The following is a 13,268-nucleotide window of genomic DNA, read 5'->3' as shown; positions in this document are numbered from 1 at the left end:
AAAGGCAGATACAGACACTTGGCTCGGCTGGGCGTGAGGCAAGCTAGACTTGAAGTGACAGATTCAGCAGACCCAGGTAGGAGATTAGATGAGCATACTCTGAACACAGACTGCGGAAGAAACAGAGACAGGAGACAAAGACAACAAATACGAGCCCTTCTCTCTCTGTCTCGCTCTCTTTCTCCCTCTCTCTTTCACACATGCACTCACGCACACACCCACCCCTCTCTGAAAGCATCAGACACAAAAGAAGGGAAACAATGCATAGCTGTCACCACCGTATTTTCCCCTCCCACGTGTGCCTATGTCCCCTGGAGTCCCCTGCACTTGCAGAGGCCTGCAGGAATGTGGGTGTGAAGCCTTCTCAGCAGGCAACACACCTGCACACAGTCCCACACACATATGCAGAAGCTGGTGCCTGGTACAGGGATGGGTCTCCCTCCCAAGCCAGGCTTGGGTTCAAGAAGCCCCACATGAAGCCCAATCAAGGGTCTTTTCCAGGCCCTCCAAAGAATGCCACAGCACTTGAACTCCACAAAACATCTTAGTTAGAATGACAGTGCTGAAAAAAAGGGTGTGCTTTCCACTGCGGCTCTGGTGGTTGCTGCCCTGTGAGTCCAGAGCCACACCATAAGGGCTGTCCTGGGACTTCTGACTGAGACCGGTGGCCCACCAGCTCCCTGCCAGCTCATGTGGTGCTCTAGTCTTTGCAAATAAGGCCCATGCAAAAGGACTGAGAAACCAAGAGGAGGAGGCTCCCCAGACACTGTGGGTCCATTTCTGACCTTGAGCCCACCTTAAAGAACAAGCCAAGAGCTTAGATCAGGGCCACAGTTTCTTGGGGAATGGAGATGCAGGTACTGAGGGCATCTACGCTGGACTCACACCCCACAATGTGTTAGCACACCCACCCACTGAATACTACTCTGTATACAGCACGCTGTACACACAGCTCACAGTCCCCGGATGTGTGTGCACACTGCACACATTTCCCCATTCTTCAGAGGTCCCATTTTTACCAACGCTGCATGCACAGACGCTAAAAGTCCTCCTGTCCTCAGACACCACACACACACACACACACACACCACAGCTCCCTGCACTCCTAGAAAGCCCACACACCACACCAGCCTGTGCACATACAGCGCCCACACAGAGCTCCCAAACAGAACTCCGTGACTCCTCCCCACGCAGGAGAGGCCTGCGCTCTCGCCCCTGGTAAGCTCAGCTGAGCTGACCTCAAGCTTCCCTGCCCCCTCTTCTGCTGTCACGCTGCCTTTCTCTAACGCCCCATCCGACCCTCAGTTTCAGAAAACTTTTCATCAGGTCCCTTAAGGGGGAAACCCAGAGTTTCTGCAATCTTGGCCTCCCCACCCTCACCACTCCCCCGACTCAGCAAGCCGCCCCTCATTTTCCAGCTGGGCTCCCGCCTTGGACCAAGTAGGGAAAGGTCACCGTAGGCAGTCCCCTGCCTGCGTCCTGGAAGGAGGGAGGGTGGAAATAACCGCTGTCACCAGAAGATGAGTGAGGGCATAGGGAAGGTGTCGGCCCTGAGGGGAGCCGGGGGCGCAAAGGGGTGGCCGTGACGTGACCGGAGGAGAGCAGAGAAGCTGCGGTCGGCGACATCTTCGGAGTATGGGGCGGCGGCCGCGCCTGGGACTGAGCGTGTGGAGCTGTCCGTTCAGCACCACTGTGAGGGGCGCGGGTCCGCTCCCGCTCCCGCTCCTGCGGGCGCCCGCGGCACCGGCTCTAGTCTCTCTCGGGGGCTGAAGGGCGCGCAGATCGTGAGAGGTGGCCCTGCGAGTGTCGGTGCCAGCAGCCACCTGTGAGCCTCCTGCGGGCGGCGGCATCTCCGGCCGGAGACAGTAGGAGACGCTCGGCGGACTCCGCCCGCCCGCCCGCCCGCCCGCTCGCCCGCTGGGCGCATACACAGGCGCACACACACCAGCATCCGCGCGCACCCGTACAGCCGGCCCGCAGCGGCGGCCACAGCGATGCTCGGCAGCAGGTCGGGGAAGTTTCCCGCCCGCCCTGGCCACGGGCCCCAGCGCTCTCAGGTAAGCGCTTCCAGAACACTCAGGGCGAGCCCTGGCAGCTCGGCTGGGTAAGGCGCGGCGCACGCGGCTCCGTGGCACCGCGCCTGGTGAGCAGCAAGGCCCGGAGCGGGGGGCGAGGGGGCCCAGTCGTGGGAGCTGGATACAGGGGATGCCAGCCCGGCCCCCCTACCCCGGCCCGCGTTTACAGCCCCCGTGCTGTGAATTTCCCCGCCTCCCTCCCGAAGCTGCGTGCCCCCATCTCGGCCCAGCCCTGCCCGTGCGCATCCCAGCTCCCAGCTCCGGTCCCGCCTGTCTGCGGCGAGCGGGCGGGGGCGTCTCCTCCACCAGCCCACGGGCAAGGTCAGTTCGCAGCCCCCATCTCGCAGAGCTGCGGGGTCGCAAGCATAAAGCAACCGACAAGACCCCCCGGATAGGGGTGGAGGCGCGACTATGCCGGTGGAAATCTCCCCCAACCCCAAGCCTTTCTTTGGGAGGGGTCCAAACCCCACAGAACCATTTCTCTTATTTCAGTGCCCTTCAGCCCCCAGAGACCTGCCTGGAGAGGACTGGGCCCGCCAGAGATGGGTAGGGAAAAAGAGAAGGGCTCCGGGACTCTAAACACCCCACGCTCACCGCGTGCGGTTCCCTCTGCTTCCAGGTGTAGCGCCCCCGCGCGGCGCGGGCGGCTGGGCGTGTCCAGCATGACCCGCAGGAGCCTGTGGGACCTGTCGGAGGCCAACGTCGAGGACGGAGATATCCGCATCAACGTGGGAGGCTTCAAGAGGCGGCTGCGCTCTCACACGCTGCTGCGCTTCCCCGAGACTCGCCTGGGCCGCCTGCTGCTCTGCCACTCGCGCGAGGCCATTCTGGAGCTCTGCGACGACTACGACGACGTCCAGCGGGAGTTCTACTTTGACCGCAACCCCGAGCTCTTCCCCTACGTGCTGCATTTCTACCACACAGGCAAGCTTCACGTCATGGCGGAGCTGTGCGTCTTCTCCTTCAGCCAGGAGATTGAGTACTGGGGCATCAACGAGTTCTTCATCGACTCGTGCTGCAGCTACAGCTACCATGGCCGCAAAGTGGAGCCTGAGCAGGAGAAGTGGGACGAGCAGAGCGACCAGGAGAGCACCACGTCCTCCTTTGACGAAATTCTGGCCTTCTACAACGACGCCTCCAAGTTCGATGGGCAGCCCCTGGGCAACTTCCGCAGGCAGCTGTGGCTGGCCCTGGACAACCCTGGTTACTCAGTTCTGAGCCGGGTCTTCAGCGTCCTGTCCATCCTGGTGGTGCTGGGGTCCATCATCACCATGTGCCTCAACAGTCTGCCGGACTTCCAAATCCCGGACAGCCAGGGCAGCCCCGGGGAGGACCCCAGGTTCGAAATCGTGGAGCACTTCGGCATCGCCTGGTTCACTTTTGAGCTGGTGGCCAGGTTTGCTGTGGCCCCTGACTTCCTCAAGTTTTTCAAGAATGCCCTAAACCTCATTGACCTCATGTCCATCGTCCCCTTTTATATCACTCTGGTGGTGAACCTGGTGGTGGAGAGCACACCAACCTTGGCCAACTTGGGCAGAGTGGCCCAGGTCCTGAGGCTGATGCGAATTTTTCGCATCTTGAAGCTGGCCAGACACTCCACTGGCCTCCGCTCCCTGGGGGCCACCCTCAAATACAGCTATAAAGAAGTAGGGCTGCTTCTGCTCTACCTGTCCGTGGGGATTTCCATCTTCTCGGTCGTGGCCTACACCATCGAAAAGGAGGAGAACGAGGGGCTGGCCACCATCCCTGCCTGCTGGTGGTGGGCCACCGTCAGCATGACCACTGTGGGGTATGGGGATGTGGTCCCAGGAACCACAGCAGGGAAGCTGACTGCCTCTGCCTGCATCCTGGCAGGTATCCTGGTGGTGGTACTGCCCATCACCTTGATCTTCAATAAGTTCTCCCACTTCTATCGGCGCCAAAAGCAACTTGAGAGTGCTATGCGAAGTTGTGACTTTGGAGACGGAATGAAGGAGGTCCCTTCAGTCAACTTAAGGGACTACTATGCACATAAAGTTAAATCCCTCATGGCAAGCCTGACAAACATGAGCAGGAGCTCACCAAGCGAATTAAGTTTAAACGATTCCCTACAGTAGCAGAGAGGACTTGTTGTCCTCAAACACATGGCTGAGCTGCCTCTAGTGCCTCTGGCACAGGCCGGGCACCCTAGGGTTATGGCGTAAGGAGTATGGCCAGGCCCAAAGGGGGGAGATGCATGGGATATGCGCCCCAGGTTGCCGTTACAGTATTTAGAATCCTTTCTAAAGGGTGGTGTGTCTGACACCATGCCTTTGCGCCTTTCAGTGAAATGACACTCACTGGTGTTTGCATCTTGGGCATAAAACGTCCACATTTCTGCTGGATGAGTACCGCTGAGAATGCTAACTTTTCTGTTCACTGTGTACTCTACTCTAGTGCTTGTGGCCCAGTACTGTCTGTGAGTTTCTTGTGCTTCTTTTTCTGAGGTTGTCATGTGAGTTCTGTACAAAAAGCCCCTATATGTCTGTCCAGGGGAAACACATCCATGGGGTCAGCAAGGCTATGATGGGATTTTGCTCATGTCATGTGAAAACAAAATCTCAGGTTTCTATTCATTGCTCTCATTTAGTTTTAATACTGAAACAAAGAGAATGTGCAGCGATGCACAAGGCCAGTGCAAGTCCGTGAGTTGTTTCATACATGCTCTGTGTTCTGCGACTTGCATGGGTGCCCTGGTCACCTTTACAGCCATGCGTGCTGATGTTCACCTTGTAAATGTTGCTCGTTAGAGAATGTTACTCAGTTAAACATGTAGTGACGATAGAAATATATTTCCTAGAACAGATGCTTTAGGGAGAGGGGCTTCAGCTAAGCATAGGCCAAATTATAGGATGCTCCAAGACTTTTCCAAGTCAGGCCTGTTTTTCCTTAGATGACCATGGAGACATTCATTTCTGGCTGAGGTTCCTGGTCTAGGTCATTTGACCAAACTTTGCTGTGTCGTAGATAGTAGCATGTTTTTGAAATATTTATTTTTTTAAATGTTTAGAAATAAGGTTGTGTCGTCTTTCTCGACTGAAACGAGGTTTACTGTTGCGTTGTTTTCCTGAGGTGAACGTTGTCGGGTTGCTAGCAGAGGGCAGTAGCTTAGGAACTGTGTTGCCTGCTCTGCAAGCTTATAAAATGAGAGCCCTTTCATTTCCCAGCAGGATTTACTTAGATAATTTTGCTTCTAGGACATAGTATGTTATATGCAATGCTGTAATTGCCCCAGAGTTCCTGTATGACATGGAAACCTGGAGGTGCGGAAGTGTGTACTCAAAAATACAGAAATGCATGAAGGCTGCGCTGCATACCCAGGAGGGAAATACTACAGTTTGTTTATATATACATATATTTCTTGTTTCTGTTTCAATTGCCTTTTGCTGGGGAAGGGTGGGTAGAGGGTGGGCACAGAAAAAAAGGAAAGAGCTGTGAAACAAAACAGGGCTACGGGCACGAATAATTGGAAACTTCTTGAAAAGCTTAATGCTATAACTCTTTCCTTCTCCAAAACGCCTTCCCTCTTCTTCAGTTAACTAGCATAGAACGTTGTGAAGGGGACCCTGGGTCTCTTTGTAAGTTGGCTCTCCATTATCTTCTAGGTGACCAGGTGGTTTTACAGTTGGCTTCCAGTATGGTTTGGTCTTTGGAAAAGGCTGCAGAGTCCAGGGAGCTAAGCATGGAGTTAGGCAGGCTTTTATCCATGGCGTGGGCCTTCCTCAAATGGGCCCATTATGAGTCTTTAGTTGAAAGTAACACATACCTCATGGTGATGATCTTGTCAGAAGGCTTTGTGTACTTGTAGTTGCCATGGCCACTACAGAGCAGGCAATTTGTTGGATGAATGCACTAGCTATGTATGGTCTTGAGTCCCCAGTTCAAATCCTTTCATCAGACGGCAGCCCCATGGGGGGTGGGGAGGTGACCACGTCCTAGTGCCCGATGCTCTGCCATCTTTGTCTGTTTCTCGGAAGCATTAGGAAAAGCTGAGATGACTTAGGGGCAATGGGCCACTGAATTAGAAGACCAGGGTTATTTTTTCAGAATTTGCATGTGGAGCATTTGGCTTTGGCTGATGTTGCCAGCACTGGAAGCCAGAGAATTTACAAAACCAGCCCTAGTTGCAATGAAGACAGGTGATGGTACCGAGTTGTAAGAACTGTTCCATTTGCCAGAACTGATGGTATCAGGTCAATGAGTGTGGTATCCTGGTCATTGACCATAGAACATGTGAAAAGTGGAGACAAGGAAGAAGGCAGAATAACTCAGTCACTCTCATGGGTATTTTTCTAAACAGGTATGTTTTACCACCAAAAAAGAAATACCCCTAGTACTTACTCTTTGCAGATGTGAAAGCTGGAATACTTGACTTTTCATTTTGGTAATGACTTGCATTTATCTGGTGCCTTTCATTAGGGGAATCCCAAAGTGCTTTAGAGACTGTCTTTTTAACATCTCGTGTACATATATATACTTGTATAAAATTTTACTTTGCCCATCCTGGAACTTCAGTCACTTCTGAGGATGAGATGTCCTAATAGCAGCAAGTTCTCCAAGTGATGGTTTCAGATGAGAGGGAAAGAGAACAACGCAGTGGCCCAGAACATGAGTTAATTCCCACAAAAGATGGAGACTGAACTATAACCCAGGAATAAATACCCTTCCTCTCCCCTGAAGTACCACCAAGGTATGAACTTCATAAGTGCTCACGACTGGGCTGTGATGGATCTTGCTAGATAACATCTCATGTAGCAGTTTCTTCTGGCCCCTGGAGCTAATCAGGGAGGGTCAGGTTAATTTTCTGGTCTGTTTCTGGAGTTAAGAATATACGTGTGAAATGACGTCACTGGCCACCGGGCTGTAAGACTGACCCATAAACCTCCTTTAGGGGCCACGGTAGAAGCCTCAGGTCGCTTATTGCCAGCCGATGGCTTGACAGCAGCTTCACTTCCAGAACATTTGGAGGTCATTCTTTTCGATGCTGTTAGGATGAATGTATGTGCCAGGCTCTTCTCATGGTATATGTGATGAGCATTGTGGAAGTGCAGCTTCAGAAGTGATATTATGTCTTTACTGCATAGATGCTCATTTGTGATAGGTTTGTGTTTCCTGTCAAACCCCAACGTGTCCCGGGTTTGCTACTGAGGGTGGCATGTTGTAATGCCGGGCTGATTTGTAGCTCCTAAGGTAGTAATTGGTGTTTAATATTTGGAGTTGTTATTTCTACTTATCTTAGTCCTCAAATAATTGAACTACCTGCTAATTCTTGCCTCGTTTCAAGGAAAATGATTTGTTATGCATTTTGGGACAGCCGCGATCTGTACAGCTGTGTGTTATCTACTTGAAGGCTTAACTGGTGTTTCTTGTATGTTTTAACAGCATGACTTGTTACAGAGTTGTAATTTAAAAATCGAGAACGCTGTATTTGCCATGTCAGTTTTCACACTCATTAACACACTCCCGCGCGAGCACTGGCGCGGCCCACTGCATTGCTTCGTCTCCTGACTGCACTTCAGTCCAGGGACCTCCGCTCAGAATGCAGCGCAACACTCACGCACTCGGGACTCCGCCCCTGAAAGTATGCAGATTCAATAGAAAAAACTTACTTACGCTTCTGCAAGGCACTTCAGTGACGAGTGGAGTGGCAAACACAGCGCGCTCAATGCGGGGGACTGCCTTCAGGAGAAAGGCTGGGCTTTGGGAGCATTTGTTGGGAAGGAGAAGCTCTTGTTTACTCCTCACAGGCATAGAGAGCTGGGCCCCCAGGTTTCCCAGGACCTGCAGCCGCTGACCTGCCTTGTAGAATGAATGGTCATTTACTCTTGGAGCTTGTGGGGAGTAGACACTCCCTGAAGGATTTTCCCTTCCACACTGGGTAACAACCCCACCCCCTCCTGGGTGCTGTTCCCCCTGTTGCTGTAGTTCCTTCCCGATGGTGATTTGGGTGCTGGGTAACCTGAATGTCCTGGCTGGTTTGGCGTGGATATTGCTGGGGGATACAAAGAACCAGCCCCCAGCACCCACCTAACCTGGTAGTGACTTGGACTCCAAGCTGTTCCAAAGGCCATGGTGGACCTGTGGGAACAGCTCTGGCCAACTGGGCCCTGCTCCCAGCTGTGCCTTCAATTCCATGAGCTTAGGTGCATCACTTGGCCTCTCTGAGCCTTGTATCTCCTTCCCGCAAAATGAGAAGTTTGGAGTAGCTCATCCTTAAAGTCCTGCCCAGTTCACAGCTCAATGTAAAGGCACAATTCTGCACAGCCCTCCACATCCTCATGACTACAGGGAGCAGATCCCTAATCCTAAAGGTACCTTTAAACAGAGCAGAGGGACTGCTCACAAACAACCTTCTGTTTGCTCTGGTTTCTCCTTCAGTAGCCAACCACAATCGACAACAGTTCCAGGGGCAACGATGCCAGAGAAAGGCTTGGACTGGTGTCTGTGCCAGGTGGAATCAAGCTTTAAAATAATCAGCGAGTGTCTCCTTTGGGCTTTACGCCATTTACACCTAGGCCAAGTTCCTGTTACTCAAAGTATTTAGAGAGGAAAATTGAATCGATCCCATTTGCCTTCAGGACTAACTCTTCACCCATTTATGTTTGTTCCCATAGCGAGGATTGGCGGGTCCCCAACCCCTGTCCCCATGAGGCTACTGGGCTCCAACCAGAGCCCCTAAGTGCACAAATTCAGATGGATCTCTTCCCAACCAGAATCAAATTCTCACTGAGGAGTAGTGACATCTGCCAAAGGGCATGGCGACTTGTGTTAGCCTTGTCCCCAGCCTCATGGCAGCTGGGAAAGGGCAGCCTGGGACCTCTGTGCAGCCTGAGAAGGCACACGAGGTTGCCATCTTCATGTTGCCACCAAGCGGGGTGGAGCGTGTCCTCTCCTCCCAGCAGGGTATAAATGGATGTTCAGGGATATTTTGGGGCCAGGATGCCCAGCGTCTTAAAGGGAAAAACAAACACCTCCTCTCGAGGGAAAAACTTAAATACCGCACTCACATGGTTATTATCTCCTATTATTTTTAGGAAGACTTTTAACTAGCATTTCTACCCAAGGACTTTATCTGGGTATTACATCCAATTGATACTGTAGCTCTGAAAATCTGCAACATTTGCTTCTTTCTGTTACCTCATTTGTCAATATCACCATCCTCCTGGAGAAAGTCTCCAAAGTAAGTGACAGCGTCTGCAGGTGACAAGCTGACGCTCTCAGAACGTAGACACAAACAAGGCCTCAAGGACATGGCCAAGGGGGAAGGGACACAGCAGAGGAGGGAGAGGGCAGCTGTGCCTGGGAGCTGCTGTAAGTTCCTAAGAAAATTAAAGGGGATAGGAAGAAGCTGGAAAAAGAAGAAGAGAGGGAAAAAGGGCACAGAAGGAGACAGTAAAGAAAAGGCAGAAAGGAGCTAAGACAATACATTCAGGAGAATAAGAGACAGTATGTTTAATGAAGTTATTTTAGGCCTTTTGTTGAATTCATTTTCTTTTCAGTCAACACAGCATGCTCTCAGTCCACCAGAGGCCTCCTGGGAGGCAACGATTGCTGGAGTCAACCCCAACCCCGGCTGCTCTTCCCCCGAGTCCCCCACCTCCTCCCCCAGCAGAGTGTTTACAGTCTGGGAGAACAGACATGTGGAAACTATTAACAGCCTTTTGGATACAGAGGGCAGTAAGGGCACAAAGAAAGGAAGGGTGAATGCTTCTTCTTGAAGAGGAGACTTCAGGACTTGAAACAGAAAGAGGACCAGGTGTTGGCCAGACAGAGGTGGTGTTGGGAGTCAGGAACAGAGAGAGGGAAGGAGGGAAGGGAAAGGGAGGAGATGGCTGTGAGCAGGGACCTACACAAGCAGAGACTAGGAGGCCCAGGCAGCCTAGCATGTGCGAGGCACATGTCAGTCCGTGTGGCTGAAAAGAAGCAGGGCACAGCCCATCCAGAGGAAAGCTATGGAAAGGGCCCGAGCTTAGTTCTTTTGTTGCTGGGGTGGGCGGGTAGGGGCATCCTGACCGCATTACTGCTGTTGGAATGTGATTCTGGCAGCAACTTGGAGGCGTGGGAGCAGCCTAGCAGACCTGTTTCAGGTCACGGCCATAGTGCAGGCTGGACAGAAGGGAGCTGGTTGCCAAGGAGAGAGACTCTACAGGACTCCATCAATGACTGCAGTGGGGATGAGGAAGAGGGAGTCCTGGGGTGGCTTCTGGGTGTCTGGCTGAATTGGTGGCTGGGCGGCTGCGTGGATGGTGGTGCCACCAAGAGAGATAGAGAATACTTGGCTCCGCCCCCAGGGCCCAGTAGTTGCCCGAGTGTCTGGAGGACCCAGATGGAGGTGTGTGCAGGCAGGGGGATTCTGGGACCAAATCATCCACTGAGCGATGAACTTGAGACCAAGAGTGAGGTGGTCCGGGAAGGGGACAGAGAAACAAAAGAAAAGAAAGAGGGGCCTCTGCGGGAGACGGGCTTCTGAGGGGCAGCCAGAGGGATGAGTGAGGTCCTGGCGTTTCTCTGCTGGCCCATTCTCCTATTTCTCAACTCCCCCTGAGAAGTGCCCATTGGGAGAGCTCTACTGGCGGCCCCAGCTCTCCTCTTTGCCCCATTCCCTACTTCGTCAGTGTGATCGGCTTCCGTCCCTACCGCTCTTTTCACACTCCTCTCCTGAAGATCATCAGTGCTTTCCTAATTCCTAAGAGCTACATTCAGTGGCCCTTCCTCAAATTCTCTGACCTGACAGATCAGCTTCTAAATTCTGTGCACCTCCTCCTCTCTGACTTTTGAACACTGTGCACTGCTGATTCTCCCCTGGGCTCTGCTTCTCCCTCTCAACATCCCCACTGGGTCTTCGTCCTCCTGACTCTCTTCACCGTGCATTTCCCCAAAACTTCTGTGCTTGGCAGCCTGCAGCAGTCTTTACCCAAGCCACAGCCTCAACTAGGATGCAAGTGATGCACTGTCTCCTTGTCTGACCCCACGTCACTCCTGAGCCCCATACGCATCTCCGTGTGCATTGAGAAGTCACCGTGTCTAAAACGGACGTACCGTCACTCCAGACTTGCTGCTCCTCCGATCTTCTTCACTGCTGTTCATGGAACCACAGCGCTCTCAGCCACTAGGGTTAAATTTCCGTCATCTTTGGATCCTTTCCACTTATCTGTCCATTTACTCGCCATAGCAATCATTTTTTTAAATGTGACCAGTCCATTTTAATTTTTAAAATCAATTTTCTAAGATTTTATGTATTCACTTTTTTAAATATATTTTATTAATTATGCCATTACAGTTGTTCTATTCCCCCCCATTCCTCTCCACCCTGCACCCTCCGCCCCCACCATTCCCACCCCCTTTAGTTTATGACCATGTGTCTCAAGTTCTTTAGATTCTATATTTCCCATACTATTCTTGCCCTCCCCCCATCTATTTTCTACCTATCATCTATGCTACTTATTTTCTGTACCTTCTCCCCCCTTCTCCTTCTCCCACTCCCCTGTTGCTAACCCTCCATGTGATCTTCGTTTCTATGGTTCTGCTCCTGATCTAGCTGTCCTCTTAGTTTGCTTTTGTTTTAGGTGTGGTTGTTAATAACCGTATTCACTTTTAGAGAAAGGGAGAAAGATAGGGAGAGAAACATCAATGTGCAAGAAATACATGGATTATTTATCTCTCGCACCCCCCCTACTGGAGACCTGGCCTGCAACCCAGGCACGTGCCCTGACTGAGAATCGAGCCCGCGACCTTCCGGTTCGCAGACCAGCACTCAGTCCACTGATCCACGCCAACCAGGGCAGCAAGCATTTCTTGACAACTGACTAATTGCCAAGAACCAAATTAGACGTAAGGGAACTAAATTTAAAAGGTATTGCTCATAGCTCTCAAGCAGTATAGATTTTGCAGCCACTTTATTGTGTATTGAAATCATCTGGGAGAAAATGTAGATTTCTGGGCATCACTCCATTAACACAGTCAGACCCTTGGGGGTGGGCCCCAGGAATCTGCACTCGCCGAAGGCTCCCAGGTGACTCTGATACAAGTTACAGTCCTCTCACTGTGTTCATTCCTCCACTCAGTAGGACAGCAGGTTTTATCATTGCTTCCTTCACAGAACCTCACACAATGGGGCCTTTGCATCCAGGCTAAAGGCTCCCACGCCCCTTCAGTCCCAATCAACTCCCATTTTGTTAATTACCAACAGGCCCATGCCAGGCTCCCCTCCTCCGATCCATCCTTTTCTTCAACCCCCACCCCACCAGCTTCATTTTCCCCCTCCGGTTACCTCAGACCTACTGGTGGCTTCTGTGGCAACTGCTGGTGCTTATGTCGAACACAACGGCAGCCACACAGGGTCACACCTGAGGACGTGAAAAGTTTAGCTTTAATGGGCTCATTAAAGCTAAAAAGACAGGGAAAAGGGCTCATTTGGGAAGGGGTCGCCTTTCAGTGGGGTAACCAGGGATGGGCCACAGGGGCATAAGAGACTTATAACAAGGGGTACACAAAGCTGACAACACAAAGGGCCTGGGTGTTGTGTGGGCAGGCTCACCGCCTGTCCAGGGGTGGCCAGTCCTCAGTCCTAGACTCGTTGTCTCCCGGAGAGACTTGGGGTCTGTCCAGGACCACGTCGTCTCGGGACGTTCAGGGATCTGGTGTGAGGCAGAATATGGTAGAAACAGACTAGAGGGATCTCGGGCAGGTTTTTCCACCCAAAACTCTTTGTTGCGTACCTCTCCAGACATTTAAAGAATCCTGAGATATTTTCGGACCTGCTATGAAAAGAGCTGAGGCGTCAGCAGTCAGACGCCCATCTAACCATTTCCCAGGAGGAGAGCTGGCACGACTCACTTCTGATCTGACAGCTTCGTATTGATTTTTTTTGCCGACTTTGTGGGTCTGCTGGGCTGACTCTACCAGGAGCGGCTGCACTGTAACCCGCTGTGTTCAGGGCCAGCGACTGTGAAGGCCACCCTCGGAGTGTTCCAGCCTGCACGTCTCTCTGTGGATGGTGAGGGAGCAATGGAGGCAGACCGCAGGGCGCAGAACCAAGGGCCCTCTGGGCTTTCACGCCGCCTGCCGGAGAGAAGGCAGCGGCTTCCTCTGTGCACGTCCCAGATCTGAGACCCGGCGCTGCTGTTGGGATGACGTGCTGGTGGGGACCGGTGGGGACCGGTGGGGCCCCGAAAG

The 13,268-nt window shown here is 52.4% G+C and overlaps 1 protein-coding gene across 1 annotated transcript; it reads left to right on the top strand.

Moving 5' to 3' along the window:
• The first annotated feature begins 2,737 nt into the window (after positions 1–2,737).
• KCNS2 (potassium voltage-gated channel modifier subfamily S member 2) lies at positions 2,738–4,171 on the top strand. The gene has a single exon (XM_037131076.2). The coding sequence runs from the start codon at positions 2,738–2,740 to the stop codon at positions 4,169–4,171; it is 1,434 nt and encodes a 477-aa protein (XP_036986971.2).
• Positions 4,172–13,268: the final 9,097 nt, after the last annotated feature.

The sequence above is a fragment of the Artibeus jamaicensis genome, unplaced genomic scaffold, assembly GCF_021234435.1.
Source record: "Artibeus jamaicensis isolate MK-2021 breed Jamaican fruit bat unplaced genomic scaffold, CSHL_Jam_final scaffold_916, whole genome shotgun sequence".
Lineage (NCBI taxonomy): Eukaryota > Metazoa > Chordata > Mammalia > Chiroptera > Phyllostomidae > Artibeus > Artibeus jamaicensis.
The sequence above is the reverse complement of the archived record's forward strand: the minus strand, read 5'-3'. Positions and strand labels throughout refer to the sequence as shown.